General features: G+C 39.4%; 2 protein-coding genes across 2 annotated transcripts in view; one reads left to right on the forward strand and one right to left on the reverse strand.

Moving 5' to 3' along the window:
- LOC139734553 (uncharacterized) overlaps nt 1-1,987 on the reverse strand; it is a 61,983-nt gene extending 59,996 nt beyond the window's left edge. Inside the window, exon 1 of the mRNA XM_071645327.1 lies at nt 1,527-1,987. Coding sequence (XP_071501428.1) covers nt 1,527-1,958 — 432 coding nt within the window. The 5' untranslated portion in view covers nt 1,959-1,987. The remainder of the gene's footprint in view (nt 1-1,526) is intronic.
- A 9,979-nt stretch (nt 1,988-11,966) lies between these two features.
- LOC139734540 (alpha-2,8-sialyltransferase 8B-like) lies at nt 11,967-17,484 on the forward strand. The gene is made up of 4 exons (XM_071645315.1): nt 11,967-12,012; nt 15,364-15,448; nt 16,279-16,827; nt 17,232-17,484. The coding sequence occupies exons 1-4, from the start codon at nt 11,967-11,969 to the stop codon at nt 17,482-17,484; spliced, it is 933 nt and encodes a 310-aa protein (XP_071501416.1).
- Nucleotides 17,485-18,549: the final 1,065 nt, after the last annotated feature.

An 18,549-nucleotide genomic window follows, 5' to 3' on the forward strand; every position in this document is an offset into this window, starting at 1 on the left:
GCGCCTTTTAAGCTAAGCATTAAAAAGCTTTTCTCCTTCAAGCTCTTCATTTCTCTCAATATATTGTCAATGTGTATACACCTGATATAAATATACCGCAGTCTCTGTTTTCGAGTCGAGTTAAATCTGACACGGATGAATCAAATCTGTTTTCAATGACGGATCACAAGTTGGAAAGCGAGACACCCAGCTGCTTTAGATTACCTCGCAAACGCGGTTCAATGTTTCATTGACAGCTGACACTACTAATACAAGTACACTGCATTTATATGCCTCCCTCTGTTCCCATGTCCTATCTGGCTGACTGTTCAGTCAGTTAGACTCATAATACAATCAATACATAAAGCGTAGTTTGTCAGTTTATATACGTGTACTTCGTAACTTTTTTTTAAAGCACAGTAACATCTTGCTTGTAAATAATAAGTATAATAGGGCTTACTCTTCTAATATATACTGGCGAATAAACTGCATTTTACGGAAGAATATTAGGCCTATGTGTTCACATCTAAAAGGAGGTACCTCCTTGCATCTACCGAAATGGAGTATAAAAGTGACCACAAAACAAGAAGATACAGAGATGTCAATGTCGTCAAAGTCAATATCATCAGGCTTGGTTGTAGAATAGCGTCTCAACAGAATGCGGAATGGCAAAGAAAACCCGCCTGTCTCTGCTAATACATCTCAGTCACTAAACGGACGGAGAGGAAGGCATTTAGACACTTTGACTATAGGCAAACAATAGGAGATGAAAGAGAAAATACTGAAGAGCCGGAGATGTAGGGGAGAATGCCAGTCGTTATCTTTCAAAGCGAATCAAAGACGTTCAACCAGGCGTATCGATTTGTTGGTGCTCTGCTCAATGCAGCGGTTTTACACGCAAGAAGGGATTCACCCTGACGCATTTATGCAGTGTGGGTGCTGCTCTCTCCGTTTAAAGAAAGAAAGAAAAAAAAAAACACATTCTAAAACCGCTACATTCCATGGATCGGGCGTAGCATTCTTATGCATGGTATGGCAGAAGCGACGTGAAGAGCGCCATAGCACGTCAATGGCCTCCCACTCAGTCTAATTAACATTTAGACGTGGAGGCATATATATAACGCTAAATGGCACTGGCCGTGAAATACACTGCCACAAAACACACGCACAAAAGACTTGAACCATGTGCACTGTTCAACATGGAAGATACACACTGAATAAAATCAAACGAAAGAGAATTGTATTACATAACTATAATGTCATTGCCATATCTCCCAAAATATCATACTGTCTCGATAAACCATAGAAGCATTTGATAAAAGTTTGATGTTGGGATGCAGCCATAAAAACAGGGGTTACATACTGAATTATCCATTTGAATATGTTACATTTTGATCACGCAACGAATACTTCGCATTCTTTCCTCATATAATATCTAATACAGCAAACCCTATGCCGTAGTGTCTATCAGTAGTGTCAATCTTCATAAGATGTAGACAAATGACATACATGATACAGTCAGTATAACTGCGTTCTGTAGTACTCACCAATTCCCGTTTCAGCCATGCTAGAGATTCTCCTATCCCTTCGGGCTTTTTACTAACAGCTCTGGTCATTCTCAAACCCTTGCCGTAGGTATCCTTCCTAGAATCCAAGGGAGCGATATTTGGCACCTTACTTTCTCCAACTTGGTCCCCAAGGGATCGTGCGTGTTCCGATACGAGTACACTTCTTGTACCAGCTCCACCAACGCCACTGCCGCCGCTCCCCGTGCCAATCGATAGCCCGTTCCGATACCTCAGCTCGCTGTCGTGAATGTCATATCCAGTTTTCTGTATCCCGTTAAACTCCGATGGTTTGCTAACAGCTCCTCCGTACGCCCGATAGTCCATCGACTTTGCCGGGTCGAGTTCAAAACGGGATGAATTTTCGCTTTTTCGGTGCAAAGAGTGGGGCGTAACAGGAACAGATTCAGGCATCTCCCTAGAGTCGTCTGCAGCTTCTTGCCTACGAGTACCACTACTGAATGTGGGAAATCTGTGTTGTGAATTGTCGTCTACGTGCGTTTGTACAGAGCGCCGCTCAGCCGTGTTGCAGTTTCCCACTGATTTGTCAACGGGCGTGTGCGTTGTGCCAGCGGCCGCTGAAGAAACCTCCCCTGCAATGACAGTGTGAGTGCGCTCTTCATTGTCCGAGGCCGCTGGCGATAACAATAAGGTGTGCGGCTGAGTGTGTCCTCCGGGGTCGGATTTGCGAAATTTCCGAAGCGTTACGGGCCGAACAATGCGAATTCCCAAAGAGGCTGCCATGGCCATCAAAAGAAGTCCCGTCCCAACAGCCAGCACTCACTTACAAAATGGTCTAAGTCAACTGCCCTTTGTAAACAGTGAGGCGAATGGGTTAAGGGAAGGTGGAAGGGAAGGAAGGGGATGAAAGAGAAAGACGGATAAAGAAGCGATTATTCCACAAACTAACAAGATTAAAACACAAAACAAAACACAAACAGATAATTCAAAACAAACAGATAACTTAGGAAGATTATGTGGCCTTTTATAAGGAAATGTTTTGGAACACTGTCAGCCTCTTAGTTAAGAAACATTATTTAAACATTCAAATCAGACCTTAAGCGATATTGGACATAACACAATTCCTCGGATGTAAACAACCTGTTTACATTATACACAGGTGGTATTTTGCCACTCATGTCATCATGACTTAAGTCGATTCTGAAATTTAACAGTGAGTTGAATCGAGAACGAGAAAAGACATTTGCGAGGGTACGACATTTGCTTCAACAACGTTCACTGTAACTCACTTCAACAAGGAATCCATAAACATGTTTACAAAATTAAGTTATCCAGGGTCGTTGTTTGAACGCAATAACCCCGTGTCGTAGCAGTCGGCAAATCAAGAGGAGCATGGGAATTATTCCAGACATTAGACAGGTAAACATTATGCAAAACTTGTGTAACAATGGTTGTTCCTATCCCTTCATAGCGAGCTGTAAATCTGCTATGCGAACGTCAAGACGACGCTATCATAATCAGGCCAAAAATGGTATTCTGCGCATGCACGAGACAGCTGTTTCCGTTGTCAAACCGGGAGGCTGCGTCATCTTAGCGTTCGCGTCGTAGATCTGCAGCTCGATGATATCGAACAGCTCTCGAGAGATTTCCTGTACATTCAATTCAATTCAATTCAATTCAAATCAAATTATTTCATTTTTTCCACGACAAATACACTAAAAATGATCTTGAGTACACATCGGTTGACTGCAAAGTGAAAATCAAAAATTAGGGGAATTCAAAGCATAATAATTATATATTAGTTTCAAACCAAACTTGTTGCATTGTCTTTGTTCTGAGAAAAAAAAATGAGGCGTCCCCTTAAAAGCAGTACTTTTATGCTGTGAGTAACTCATTGTAGTCGACGCGGAAACATAACTTCTAAATTACAAAAGTACGGTGTAAAGTAATTCAAAACAGAACAAAAGAGAGAGAGAGAGAACAGAAACACTTACACCAACGCAGAAGCACAGCAACATGGCATGACTATAATATATTGTAAATGTAAATATAGCCTACTTAATGAATGCCTATACACGCTGCTAATGACGAATCGGAACAAGGATGATCGAGAATGTGGCGGGGAACAGCTGGTGATGTAGTCTAGCTGTAAAGCTGTGTTGGTGAAATAAAGTATGCGTTTCATTATCCGGGGATGATGATGTTTGAATTTCTCATAGATCAATTGGAAACACTGGCTCAATATAATAGGACTCAAAAAGAAGACAAAGGAAGACAAAAAAGAAGCTACATAGCAAACGTTAATGAATACCAATTGCACCAGGAACTAAAAATAGGTCCTGTATAATAAGTAGCCTGCAATAGACAAATATGAACAGTTATTATATTGAATAGCACGTTGCAAGGCCAGGGGGAATATGGTGATAAACATTGGCAAGACGGCGATAAAATACATTATACATGTACTTCAGGTCGGCTTGTAGCCGTGTAGTGACGGCAGAGGAGGAGGAGGAGGGACCAGAGAGGGGAGAAGGAGGGGGAGGGAAGGGGGAGGGGGTGGGTAATATGGGAGGGAGAGAGGAGGGGCGAGGGATGGGAGGTGAGAGGGTTATGACGGGGTGGGGAAGTAGGGGAGAGGGAGGGACGAATGACATGGAAGGAGGGGAGAGGGGAGGGAAGAGGGTGGGGAGAGGGCGCAGAGAGGAGAAGGAAGAGGGAGGGAAAAGGGTGGGAAGATAGAGGTGAGAGAGAGAGGACATGGAGGGGAGGGGAGAGACGAAGGAGGGGAGGGGAGGGAAGAGGGTGGGGAGATGGCGGAGAGAGGGAGGTGACATGGAGGGAAGATGGTGGGGAAAGGGGAAGGGAAGAGGGAGGAAAGAGGGAGGGGAGATTGCAAGGAGGGGGAGGGGAAAAGGAGGGGAGATGGTGTGGAGAGGGGAGGGAAGAGGGTTGGGAGATTGAGGTGAGAGGGAATGGAGGAGGGGAGAGGGGGGAGATGATAGTGGAGAGGATGGTTAGAGAGGGAGGGGAGGGGGATGCAAGAGGGTGGGGAAAGGGCGGGGAGAGGGAGGGGAAGAAGAGAGAGGGAATGTATAAGAATGAGTGGAAGGAAGCGGAGAGGGCGCCAAGAGCTTGACAGGAATCCCTTTTGTTTTAGTGTTGTTTGAGGTATTTATATGTCTTTCTTTGCTACATGAAGGGTGTCTGTGAAATCTTATTCACCGTAAGCCTTCCTTCACTTGCTGGTTTTCATTTTCGTTGTCATAATTTTGTTTTACTCTCTCAAAATCTCCTTGAATATTGGTGCGTTTAATTCCCGCACCGTCACTTCTTCTTTTTCTTCAATAACACTACACGTGCCTCGCAACGTGGATCTGGCCCTAAGGGATAACAGGACTGCCCAACAATGCGCCTTTCAATAACATCATGAATACAGCAAAAAGGAAAATAGGCTAAGTGGGAATGATGCAGGTGTATGTGACTGTGTCTAATGTTCATGCATGTGTATTGTGTGCATGTGGGTTGTATGTATGGGAGACACACGCCAGTGTTTTCATGTGCTGGTAGCGGTACCCTTTGTACGAGAGTAGGAGACGTTATTTTCAAATAACACGTTACCAGCCACGTCACGCTGCGCTTCTGCCTAGACTGTAAATTAAACGACTGTAACAACAACAATAACAACAACAACAACAACAACAACAACAACAACAACAACAACAACAACAACAACAGCAGCAGCAGCAGCAGCAGCAACAACAACAACGACAACAACAACAACCCGGAATATATTAATATGGATATTTTAAATCCAAAATAGAAAATGCATTTTTTTTTTCTTCACACTGTGTGTTGTCAGTCTGAATGCAGTCTAGAAAAAGAAAATGTACATTTCAACATAATCTTCAGGGTTTCAATGTTTATTTGTTTATTTGTATATTTGGGGTAAAGTTGTTGGTTTTTCTTTTTACAGTGGATAAGCGGAAGCGGCGCTCTCTTTGTTTTTTTGTGTGTGTTTTGTTTATGCCGGAATTTTCCAATTTTCCGTTTCTATTCAAAAGCACTGGACGATTATGTCTTTTCGATATTCCACGCTCAATGATGTGTGATAGAAAGGCGAATCTATCTTCGCTCAACCGTCACGTTATCGCAGTAATCTCCATTCAAGATGGCGGGTGTCAGAGGCGACAAAACAGGGTAGAAATATTGTACAAAATACTGACACACTGTTATTTTATCGACGGCATTGTCTGTCCCTCGAAATTTACTTAGATCCATTCATAATTTAATCCAGTCACATACAATTTAACAACTTATCGAATTCATATACGATTTCAATTTATCCTGTTTATTATGATGGTAAATTGGGATAACACTTTAGACTGTTTTGATCCATTACACGCTTGGTCTCATAAAAACGTTATATTTCGTACAGAGTGTGTATCACGATACACTTCGTTATGATGTAATGTGATCTAACCTAGTGTATTACAAATGTAAACACAGATTAGCCCACGTCACAGGCAGTCATGCACTCATGTTCACCAACACACTCACAATCCATTAGTCCCCAATATAGGTTTCAGTAGAGTTTTCTCTTAGTTCATGAGATGGAAAGGGCTTAACCAATGGAAATATCTCAGACATAGAATGTTCATAAACAGCCATTCTGAGGCGCAAAAAAAAAAAAACCCCAACCAGGATACAGGTTTCAATCTGTCACGTTCAAAATTTCCTTCCTCACCCTGCCCCCGCCACCATCCCGAAACAAATTCACGATTGTCCCCTTTCTATTTTCTTAACTTATCTTCTCCTGTCTATGGAGTTTCATCCATACCCTTCTCATGAGTATGTCCGAAGGCTTTGGCAACATCGATCGAGTCACAGCATGGGCGGTTATGCCTCCACGGTCACTTCGTGGACATATCCCTTGAGCGTCCTTGGTTTCTGACCGGTCTATGACTCAGGCAGACACACTGCTTATCATGCCCTGATAGAGTATAATATAGGGGCGGGATGATGACGACAGGAGGCCGAAATACGCCGTCGGGGGGCATAACATAGAGGGGGCGAAAAGGGGCGGGCCTCGTGAAGTTCTATGGGACATGGGAAATGGGGATGGGGTGGGGAGGGGGATAGGCTGAATGATCTTGAATCAATAATACCTGATGTGCAAACCCCTGTAGACAAAATTGCTTCCCGAAAAAGTCCTGCAGTTAATCGTTCTTGATAGATAGACACCTTACCAACAAGAAAGTTTCATGATTGAAATTTCTCTTTCTTATACTCTTGGAAGCACCTTCATTTTCTATTTTTGATTTTGTTAGATTCAAAGTCATGCTTACTACTATTATCGTCCTTATTCTTCTTATTCTTTGAATGTTACTTTTTCAATTGTCGCTTTACCTATCGGTATACCCATCACTAATTTCAAGGTTTGAAGCCGCTTCATCTCATTTAACTTAACTGAAATATAACTCACCCAAATTATATCTATCCATGTTCCTTAAAAATAAAAACAAAAACAAAACAAAAAACCACTTCATCAGTATATCAGGTGAGTAAATAGCAGGTGTACGCCTGTAAAACGCAAACAAAACAACGAGAAGAAATGGAACATCAAAGTACACATCTTGCGACGTAACCTGAGCGTTGGTCGTTAATAGTCCGGTCACATATTGGGGGCGCTTTATATAGTTCATATCGACACCACATTGACCCACCACACAAGATTGTAAATGGGTAACCGAAGTTCGATATTTGTAAGCATATGACACTATCATTTCGACAGGGGCGCATAACACCTCTTTTATTCCTGATAAGGTCTGTTGTTATCATCATTTACTATCATAATGATAGTAATTCAGCGCATACCATATAGTGTATAATGATTATGTCACTATGTGCTCAATATATTGTATCAATTCATTTGTATTTTTGGTACATATACTCATCTATTATTTTTCCCTTTTCTTTTTGAATTCATTTATTTGTTTATTTCTTTTTACTAGGAGTCAGTACTTTAATCGATGATAAAAATGTATTCATACCATAAAAAATTACAAGACACAAACCTATCTAAGAATGATGCATGTGCTATATAATACTTCTAGAAAGGAATGGGTTGAAATTGACAACCGGCATTGATCAATTATGATGACTGAAATGGACGGTGTTGAACGTTTGAGATGGATTAATTAATCAAATTAAAATCAATTTCTAGAAAAATACTCAACAGATAACGATATTACAATAATGCATGAGATTGATTAATTAATTAAATTAAAATCAATTTCTAGAAATATACTCAACAGATAACGATATTACAATACACAGTAATGCATAGAGACTGGATTCAAAGTTTAAAGTTATATCAAGTCGTTATGTAGGTGAATCGAATAGCTCTATTTCTATGCGATTCAATTCATTTTTCTTTTCATTTTTCTACAAAACATAACATGTACATTTCACACTTTTGATGACAAAAGAACAAAGTAAGCGGCACATATAACGAAAGAAAAAGAGAGCACAACGACAGTGAGACGTCATAATGCATCATTGTTAAAATGAAGCATTATGACAAATCGCCTATACAAGAGGGACCAACTATTCTACCGGTAAGGCAATTTACAATTTATTTCGATCCTAGGAACATCAGACAACCTCACAAAAATCAAAAGTACACAAAACAAAGCTCATTGTTTGGTGCACAAAAAACAAGAAATCCAAGAATTCAAGAACATTTAGAGCAGCCTTTGTATCCTCCAAAAATCTGCATATACTCGTGATGAGACTGTTAAGGCCCCTGTCTCAAAAGTTGTCAAAGTGTGAATAAGTTGCAAGAGAATTTTAGCAAACATGGTTGTTAAATTACAGATCGGCAGTTGCGATCTTGAGGGAGACAAATTGAAGAATATTCACATTTTAGTCAACCTTCACCCCTCTGATTGATATTCTCTTGCATTCATTAATGCCTTGTCCGCCTTAGACTATACGTAACATAACAATGTCCGAATTTCGTAGCTCGGGTATTTGTTCCAAGTTCATCGTGTCACTGCCGGCAACCAGGGATAGCCTGGTGGTAGTGTCGCTGCCCGGAAAGCAGTAGATGACAGGTTCGAGTCCCGTGGTTTTTTGTTTTTTGTTTTTTGTTTTTTTTGGGGGGGTTAAATTACAGATCAGCAGCTGCGATCTTGCAAATTTCATTTGCAGAGGGAGACAAGTTGTTGATAAGTTGCAAATTGCTCTTCAAGAAACAAGTATTCATGGGTTCTTTTTTATTCTGTTTGCTAAGAAGCCATCCGATTTATATTCTCTTACATCTGAATATTGATGGATGACTGTACTTTTTTAATGAATAGTGCATGGTATATAGAAACGAACTCGTTTTATTTACAATATCTGGTCTTGCACATCTATAATATCTCTCATGAACATCTATAACAAACAATCTATAAAAGATCTTTCAAGACGACTACACACTTTTTCTTTCATCGAAAGTTTGCAATCTGATAAAAAAAGAAAGCGGAGTTTTTTTTGGTGAAAACCCAAAAAAAAAGAAAAAGAAGATTCATGACTTTGACTGAACAAAACTCAACTACGTCTCAGATGTAGATAAGATTGAATGCAGGAATTATGTAAAGACGTATTTGGTATCAATTATATATAAATATATATAATATTATATATATATAATAAATATATCGTATATATATATATATAAACATATATATATATAAACATATATATATATATAAATATATATATGTTTATATATATATATATTTGTTTATATATCTACTCACACCAATTTATCTCGTTCTCCAATAATTAGGTCACAATCGAGGTGAACATCGAGTTCATGTCCTTCGATGTCAACCACCATCTCCACTCCCTATTCCTTGAGCAGCGGCATCGCTTCCCCTCCGGAAACCTCTGCCCGTATAAACATTCACCTTCCGGATATCCTCAGTGCCCGCGACTTCTCACGGGTTCCCATGGGTGGATGCCTCTTCATTTCACGGGGAAGGCTGCATTCAGCTTTCCTCTAAAAACACATCAGCCTCTATACAAACAAACTACACTTAGACACGAACGATCAACGAATTACTCACCTCCTTACATTGTTTATACTTTCTCTGTACACTCAATATGTCCAGGTATCACTGACGCCGTAAACATTGCGGTCGCTGCATTTGAGCAGCCTTTCACAAAAACGCAGCATGCGACGAAATTCCTTGTAGAGTCACCTTGCGCATCCACACAGTCAATTTATTTCTCCTTCGTCAATATAATCTACCTCCCCAATAACGCAGTGCTGTGTGTATACAGGGCCTACTCTTGCGATGGTGGCCTCACAAAATATGTCTAGAGGAGAAAAGACGGTCACGGGCCCACGGCGTCGCTACTCGCTTCGTTTATCGGACCAAGACGTCCTACAGACGATGAACTTCAAATAATAATATATTTCATAGAGGCGCCAAAAACCCTTGGGCCTAACAGCTGCCTCCTGTCCGCTCCTGCAAAGCCAATTCGATTCATCGTGGATGGGAGCTAATTAACATCGCGCGCGCGTGCGCTGCTATAGCCAACATGATGTCCAAAAACCGAAAACCCCGCTGATGTTGTGACGTACCAGCTTAAAAATCGATGTTGTGTCTGTTGGATGATCGTAGAGCGTTACTCCTAGATGTTATGGTCATTCTGAGAGGGCACTTGATATAATATGGATTGTTATTTCGCCAGATAACTTATGGCACGAAGGAATCATCTCTATTCAGGGTTATGTTTTTTTTTTGAAAAGTCAGTTTTGATGAATTTGTGTTAATTCAATTATACAAAATGATAGTATGGATTTACTGCGTAAGTGAGAATTAGTGTGAAAGTCCGTCAGGCAGTTGTGACGTAATGACATCAGCACCTACTATGATAATTATATTGGTTGCTACCACTATAATTTTATAAAAAACAAGCAAACAAAAACAGGTAAACATCGAAATCTAATTTAATTGTTTCTGTCGACGTCTGAATCTGATTGCATTTTAGTTATTGTGTGTCTTTGAGTTTACTGTATAATAATCATCAAATCGAAGTCATCTGGAACATGAAGTAGCTTTTCATCGTAATGTGTAAATTCGAGGCAGTGAGCACTGTAGAGGGCGCTCTTTTCTTCCAGGCCACTTGATATCACAAACATTTTCAAAGTTCTTTCAAGTGTGAATTTAAGGTAAGAGTAAACCTAAGGACCGCGGACCATAATGCGTTCATACGCAATTAGCATTGCAACTGTGATAATCATCTAGTAATTATGTTCTGTTTATGTTATCATCATTGTTATATCATTATTATCATAATTATCACATTGTGTTGTTGCTGTATTTCCTTCATTCGATGAACGTGATTATTTAACAATTCTCCACTTCAAGTTTCTGCTGAAGTTATACAAAGAGTAGTTGATATTCGATTCATGTCCTTCTCAAAGGAAAAAAAAAAACAACAACTGTACAGTGAGTGATAAGATTATCAATTCCTTTTTGAAGTCATAAATATAAATAATAATGTTAGCAAGTGGCAGACCTGTATGTAGTTGTATATCATTACCATCTCATCTAATTATCTATGAATTTGTCACTGATATCAATTCTTCCTGGATACGGGTGCAGCATCAAAATTCAACAAGCCTTCTTTATTTTTCTGTCAGGTAATGAAATGTATGATGTTTTGGTTGTCCGTAATTACTTTGTCTTTATCGATATCAGCCCTGACATATATAGTGGAGTTCTACCACGGTTACAGTACATAATTCCGAAGATTCATTTTTCAGAAGGTTCGCTGAGCCGAAAATAAATACGGTTCCTTATTCCGAAGTTCATTAATCCGAGAATGAAAGAAAAAAAAAAGATTCGTTTATTCCGGAGATTTGTTATCCGAAAACGAAATTAGGCAAGTAATTCCGAATGTTAGTTTTAGTGCCCACCCCCTTTTTTTTTGACTTTTGGATAAACGAGCATTCGAAATAACGAATATCTAGGGTAAAGAAATTTGAGTATTACGGAGTGTCGGACCTTATTTCATTTTCGGATTAATGAACCTTCGGAATGATATTAATTACAAAGAACATCCTCCCTTAAAAACAACCAAAGTAGGCCTACTGGCATTTTTTTACCCCATTTCTTATTTGCACGTTGATGTAAAAAATGAAGTTTCCGGTCTCTTCTGGCCGTACTTCGTCGGGATAGGCAAGGTACGCGAGTAACCAGTCAGCCGAAGTAGCTCTGTTTTGTCACGGTATGTTCGGCGGTGTCTTCGTCTAACGATCAGTTTCATCCTAGTCACCACAAAGCTGACATGGATCACCCTATATTGGCTATGTGTGCGCGACCTTCAACTTGCTCGCAATACGCACAGAGGATGTTTACTTTCCTCATTTGCAGCTCGGGACTGTCTGTAATTGCAATTGGAATGGTTATCTTCTTCAGTAATCCTTTCCTAGACGTCAAGCCAAAAGGTAAGTCGAACTCTGCCAGATAAAGAACTCTATATTGTATATCCATTCTTCGCCTTGTATCGAGCATCATATATCATCATTTGAAGACTCGTTTAGCAGAAAGCTCTCCTTTTCCATAGTAAATATCATTATGTTCATCTGTACCCGATCAAGTTTATACTAATGATTTTAATCAAAAGTTGTTTTTTTTTCTTCAATGACAACAATCGGATAAGCAATGTAATAATGGGAGATATGAATACATGAGTACAATTAAAGTACTACTAGTCTAGATCTCTGATGTGTATCAGTGTTATTATTTTCCATTATTTTCCATTAATTTCCTTCTTGTATTGGAATATCTGTAATCTTCGGTACTTCTATTCCCTCATCTGAAGAATAGAAAATGATGATAGTTAAGTAGAATCATTGCGGATCGACTCGTGGATTGTCGCAATGTCTTACGGCTTTAGTGCCATTAAAGCAAAAGCTTATGGTCCTACAGGTGGCTGAGTCTACGAATTTTTACTAAAATGGCTATCCCTTATATGGCACTTGCAATTTTATTTCCGTTAGATTTATGGGTTTTCTTGTATTTTATATACTAAGTTAGCAAGTCTCAGCTAACTAGGTTGGCCTTACCGGTGGAAAAGCGATGCTTTCCTACAGTACCGTTTGAAAGAACACAAACATACGGTTGAATTTAATCCTAGCCCATATACACACCCATCCCTGCAGAGAATGAAAATCCAAGTCGCGTGCCCCATTTCCGATCATTTTAATTCACAGGGGGATCTTTTGCGTTCATGGGCATCAAGGGGCGATAATAAGGGCTCACAGAACTAAGTACTCTCGCTTCGTAAACATGCATCCTGTATAGTGACACTAAGTTGCTATTAATAGTAAACCCCCTCGCTCCCTCTCTTCTATCTCTCGCTGGCGGCTCTCACTACCCTTTCCTATCAGATATTGAGGTCATGGGGTGTCAGTTGCTCCGCGAAACACCGGACAAAAATCTCGATGTTGAGATTTACAGATATTTCTGTGCATTGCTATAGTTAAAGAAAATTTCCTGGTGATATCAAATATATAATTGTGTTTATTGTATATGATTACTAATACACTCAGCAAACAAAGAAAGTAAACACTTTTTCGAAGTCATATTTTTCATAGAAGATTTTTAGGAAAATCAATTTATTATCTACCATGTTAAAGGTAATCAAATTGGCTATTAAGCTAATAGGTTAATTAAAAAGAAAATTTTACGCATGAGTGAGCACATTCGTTTTTGTCCTCCAAAGTACAAAATCAAAAATTGCAAAAATTGACATGTTCTCTTTCATTTGCAAATGCCCTTCACGATAACATTGACAACAAAAGACCAGTTTTACAAAATAAGAGACATGAATGAAATAGGAAGAATAAAATTTTGTTCTCTTTATCTCTTTATAACCTCTAAGAAAAACAAAGTGGGAAAATAAAGGGGAAAAATAAGAATTTTCTGTCAAGTCAAACTTCAAATGACACAGGGAATGATAAGCATAAAGATGATTAAATAAGCGGAATTTCTTCATTTGTTTCTTTTATTCTAGTGATTTAAGAGTCCATGTGACAATTTCAAGAACCAAACATTATTTACAATTTCTTAATTTGAAAAAAAGCTCAAATTCCTACCATTTATGTTAATTTTTACTTCTCCTATTTCATTTAAATCTAGATTTGACGCAAGATGCTATATTTTCCTCCATCATTTTTAGCCTTCATCGATCTTTTGGGCTTTAGAAATATCACAGCGATCAAAGGTTTATTTTTGCAACTTAAATCATGTTTCTTTTTGTGTGAAATTTGTTGTTTGTTCTTATTGTTCCATGGAAGAGCACATACGCATGAATTACAATTTGTTCAGTTTTGCAATTTTTATTTTTGTGCCTTGGAAGAGAAAAACAATGGTGTTCACTCATGCGTAAAGTCTTCCATTTTGTTGACCTACCAGGTTGATAGCCAATTAAGTTACCTTCAATATGATATATAATACATTAGCTTTCAGCCATATATTCTATGAGAAATCTAAACTTGACAAAGCGTTTACTTTCTTTTTTTGCTGAGTGTATTTTCTTTCGCATCTGATATATTCATGACATTGTACTCCATTGTATTTAATTATGGCATTTTTATATACGAATAACACATTACATCCGCGCACGCGCACTCACGCACACGCACACACACACACACACACACACACACACACACGAGACACAGAGAAATGGGGGGGGGTGGGGTAGAGAAAGCTATAAGGTCTAAAAAAATCAAGCTCAATGAAACCTGTCTTGCATCTACAAAGTACGCTTTGACAATGAATAAACTTTGATGAAAAGCCGCGAGTATAAGTTTGCCATCTTGTAGTTTTTTGAAATCATGTTGCTATAGTTACAGAGGGAATTGCCCCACCCAACTCTAGCACCCTGTCAATTTCTCTTACCCCACAACAATGCGATAACTTCAGCTTATGTTTGACGTTTGGCAGCGGCGCATCGGGATACGGATATATACCGGATATTGGACAAGGCGGAGAATTACAAATATTGTTAGTGACTCTGATACGCAGTTGGCTTGTATCTTGTGCGTGTTAAAGCCAATCAACATTTACACACCAACCTTTTTTTTTTTTTTTAATACAGGACCACGGTTCCCCGAATCCCCTATGGATAAGTGTTGTCCTTGATTTGCAACATTCCCTACACATATCCCGATAAGAAGTAAGCTGTTTCGTGTTTTTGAGACAATTGACTTTAAAGTTCCGTGAATTCGTAGTTTGTAAAGCATGAATTCTAGACTTAGTATCAAGGTTACTTAAGGCACGCGTTACCTAGAAAGAAACGAGCTGATGCAAATATTACCTACGTTTAACCTGCTTGATATACATGTAGTGGGCATACATAAGGCAACAATCAAGACAATATAGATGGCTGTTTTATTTTGTTAATTCGATGATTCCACTCGCCTATATATAGCATTACGAAGACCCTTTGCGAACCGCATATCAATTGGAAGGGACCATGAGTTTGTGTGTGTGTGTGTGGGGGGGGGGGGGGGGGGGTGGAATAGACGCCCTCACATAATATTATGTGGGCCAGACAAAGAAGGCTGGCCTAGTAGGCCTACCTCCTTGGCCAAACTAGCAGAATATTATATATACTTCGTACTACAAAACTACTCGTGTTACTACAAAGTATGCCTCTGCACCTCGTGTGGAAAAAGTCTTTCAAAAAATATATAATCGAAGTTTTTCCAAGTAAAACTTTTTATGGAACAGACCCCCGGTGTCCATACTTTCTAAACAACCCGTTCTTGTACTGATTTTGTTTGCAGTTTTGCTGTCTTTTACTCCAGAGGTGTACGAAGAAGAGGATGGACAAAGCATAACCCTGAATGGCACTGCTGTTCAAGACGTTCGGTGAGTGTGAGAATAAAGCGACAACACCTTCCATCAAAGGAGGGAGGGGTAGGGGTTGTGGTTATAACTGAGTCAGGAACTGATATGTTATTTCCCATCAAAGTTAGAAATCCACGTTGTGTTCATGTTGGCTGTGAGTAACAGAGCAGACTCATACAAACAGAATGAGAGAAGGTTCATATAATATCACCTGTAAAAATGATAATAGAAATTTATTGAAGATAAAGTTTAAGATGCCTCACGAAAAGATAATAACACAAGCAGCCACAATGCAAGTTAAGGCTATATGATGGTGTAATGACCCGACAAATCTGTCTTTGACCTGTATACTCACATTTCGTCTTCATCTTCACTATAGATATCCGCAAGTCTGTCTGCCTGTCTGTCTTTAATTGTCTATCTACCTATCTGTGGTGTTCTGTGCATCTATCTATCTATCTATCTATCTATCTAATATCTATCTATCTATCTATCTATCTATCTATTTATCTAATATCTATCTATCTTTCTATCTATTTTTTTATCTATTCATCTTTTCTTAGCAGCAGCAGTCTGACAAATACGTTTCAGCTTCAGCACTTTGGGTATTGCTATGGTAACAGGAAGCATGTCACCTGTTTGCACAGCGATTTCAGACTTTTCACTTGATTGAGCGCTGTGATTCAACAGGCACAAAGAACGTATCTTCAATCTTTTTGTGTGAAAAAAGGAAAACATAAGAATTAAACAAATGTACCGCGTCAGGTCTTCTATTAAGTTTCAGGAATATGAACAAGTTGAAAAGCAAGCAAGCAATCTCTTTCTTTTCTCCTCATTTTTATACACCATAGATGGCGTATTTTCAATCATCTGAAGCGCTGGCAAGCCATCCAGATATTCAAGAAAGACGTCTTTGAGCGAGACTACAATTTTGAGCGAAGTCCCTGGATGCTCCGATCCCGACATCGAACCAGGAGCATACCAACAAAGAACAGCTGCGCAGTGGTCGGCAACGGGGGCGTCCTCCTGGGAAGCGGCTGCGGCGAGTTGATCGACAGCTTCGACTTCGTCATCAGGATGAATCTGGCGCCGTACGGCGGAGAGTTTTCCCGCGATGTCGGATCCAGGCTGCACCTTATGACGGTAAACGTGCAGCAGCTCGACGCGCTGATCGCATGCACGAACACGCCTCCCGCCACAGAAGGCGAAATCGCCGATGACGGAAACTGTTCTAGCCTTCTCCAGCGGCTGAGAGGAATGGACGGTAGAATCCTCTGGTTCTTCAAAAGACCTCGCGATTTACTCGCCATGAAAGACATGTTAGCGAAACTCCGAACTCAACATCACCTGAATTTTAGCTTCGCTTACAGCCCATCTCCGCCTATGACAGCAGCAAAAGGGTACTCAAATTTCTACATCGTTTTCATATCTGCTGTTGTAGTAATGCTGGTGATTATTGTTTTTTTAATCATTTTTTTTTTACATAAGATCCTTTCCCACGGCGAAGTGGTTCTCAAAAAAAAAAGAAAGAAAAAGAGAGCAAAATATCATCATTTTAACAACGTTGATAGCACTTATATCAGGCAACTCAGATACTAAAGAAATGGCTTAATGCTGATAATGATTGTAACCAAAGACAAAGTAAAAAAATTGTTAAATCTAACAACCTAATCAAATACTGATAATGACATTTGCAAAATATCCGATAGTGGCAACGATATTCATCCTCACATGTTGTAAAATCATGATATTAGGTCAGAGATATAGTAGTATATAATATGACACATTGTGTTATCTTTCACAGGCTATGGCACGTTGACTTCCCTTCCACCGGACTGGCACTGTATACTGCAGCGACTCAATTCTGTCGTCAGATCCTCCTCTTCGGCTACTATCCGTTCACGAAAGACGCAAGAAACCGAACCGTCAGGTACCATTACTACGAGAAAAGAGATATCAATTACAACGCGAATGCCCACAACATGCCCGGGGAGTATCGGATACTATCCAACCTTAACCTCACTGGAGCAGTCCGTTTGGTTAATGATTGTAGCTGATGTTGAGCAAACAATAATGGTCTGCAGAATACGAGATATAACCGAACAAAACCTCTGCGGCATTTCTCTTCGACGAATGAGCTTCATGTCATACAAGACATGCAAGAGACACTCAAAATGCCTGATAAAAGACGGATAGAAGCGAGCTAGTTCTTCATTCCTCGTTACTGGATACATCTTTAACATGGTTAGCTTATTTGACACTAAGATCTATCCAGATCAAACTAAGCTGGTTCGTCAGTCATGTGTACAGCGACATTGCTGAAAAAACTCAAGGAAATTTCCAAACTCAGTAAGACGGCCACCATTTCTTCATTCACGTCTAATGTAAAATAGAAATAACGAAGCCTATTTTACTTCCAACTCCAAGAATATCTTTATCCATTTCCAGATAATCTAATTCAATTTAATTCAGCTCAGTAGAACTCATGTTAGATAAATTTCAATTCGCTTACGAAGGACCATCAAGTTCAAGTTCAAGTTCAAATTTGTGAAATACTTATTTTCCATCTTTTTCATGTTGTAAATCACATACATGAGGTTGTACAAGGAAGGCGGAACCTCAAAAAGCAGAGCTTCTTGAGGAAAAATCCTTTTAAAACTTTGTAGAAAAAAGGCTATATCACTTCATGTTTAACGTTAATTTACCACAGCCTCTTACACCAAACATCTTCTTTCTTATTCTCATTCGAGTTTAATGGAGTTCTTTAGAATTGTACCTTTTTCACCTCAAATCAGAAATGAGGCATACGTAAATGCGGATATGTGCAATATGTGCAATTTTTCTTTTTTTAAAGCATAAATAACCACTAGCTAGCAGCGATTCGATAGTAAATTGTCAGCAAAGTTCTTTTGACCCGAAAAGACGAGTTTTTTTTTTTACCTTTTATAAAAGTCTTACTTCCAAGTACTGCTTTTTCATGGGCCGTTAGGACAACGCGTTGCTCTAATCCTACGTTTCTTCTTTCACCTTTGGCATGAGTGGAGTGTAGAACACACAGCTTTCACCACAGCATAATCATATACAACAACACTGAATACTCGCATTCAGGTTGTACCAGGGAG

The sequence above is a fragment of the Diadema antillarum genome, unplaced genomic scaffold (assembly GCF_040938485.1).
Source record: "Diadema antillarum isolate AM-2024a unplaced genomic scaffold, OU_Dant_1.0 seq00000532_RagTag, whole genome shotgun sequence".
NCBI classification, from domain to species: Eukaryota; Metazoa; Echinodermata; class Echinoidea; order Diadematoida; family Diadematidae; genus Diadema; species Diadema antillarum.

Coding starts and splice junctions, on each gene's coding strand:
- LOC139734540 (XM_071645315.1), top strand. CDS start 11,967: ATGGTTATCTTCTTCAGTAATCCTTTCCTAGACGTCAAGCCAAAAG. Junction 12,013..15,363: donor CCTAGACGTCAAGCCAAAAG/GTAAGTCGAACT, acceptor TTTTGTTTGCAG/TTTTGCTGTCTTTTACTCCA. Junction 15,449..16,278: donor ACTGCTGTTCAAGACGTTCG/GTGAGTGTGAGA, acceptor TATACACCATAG/ATGGCGTATTTTCAATCATC.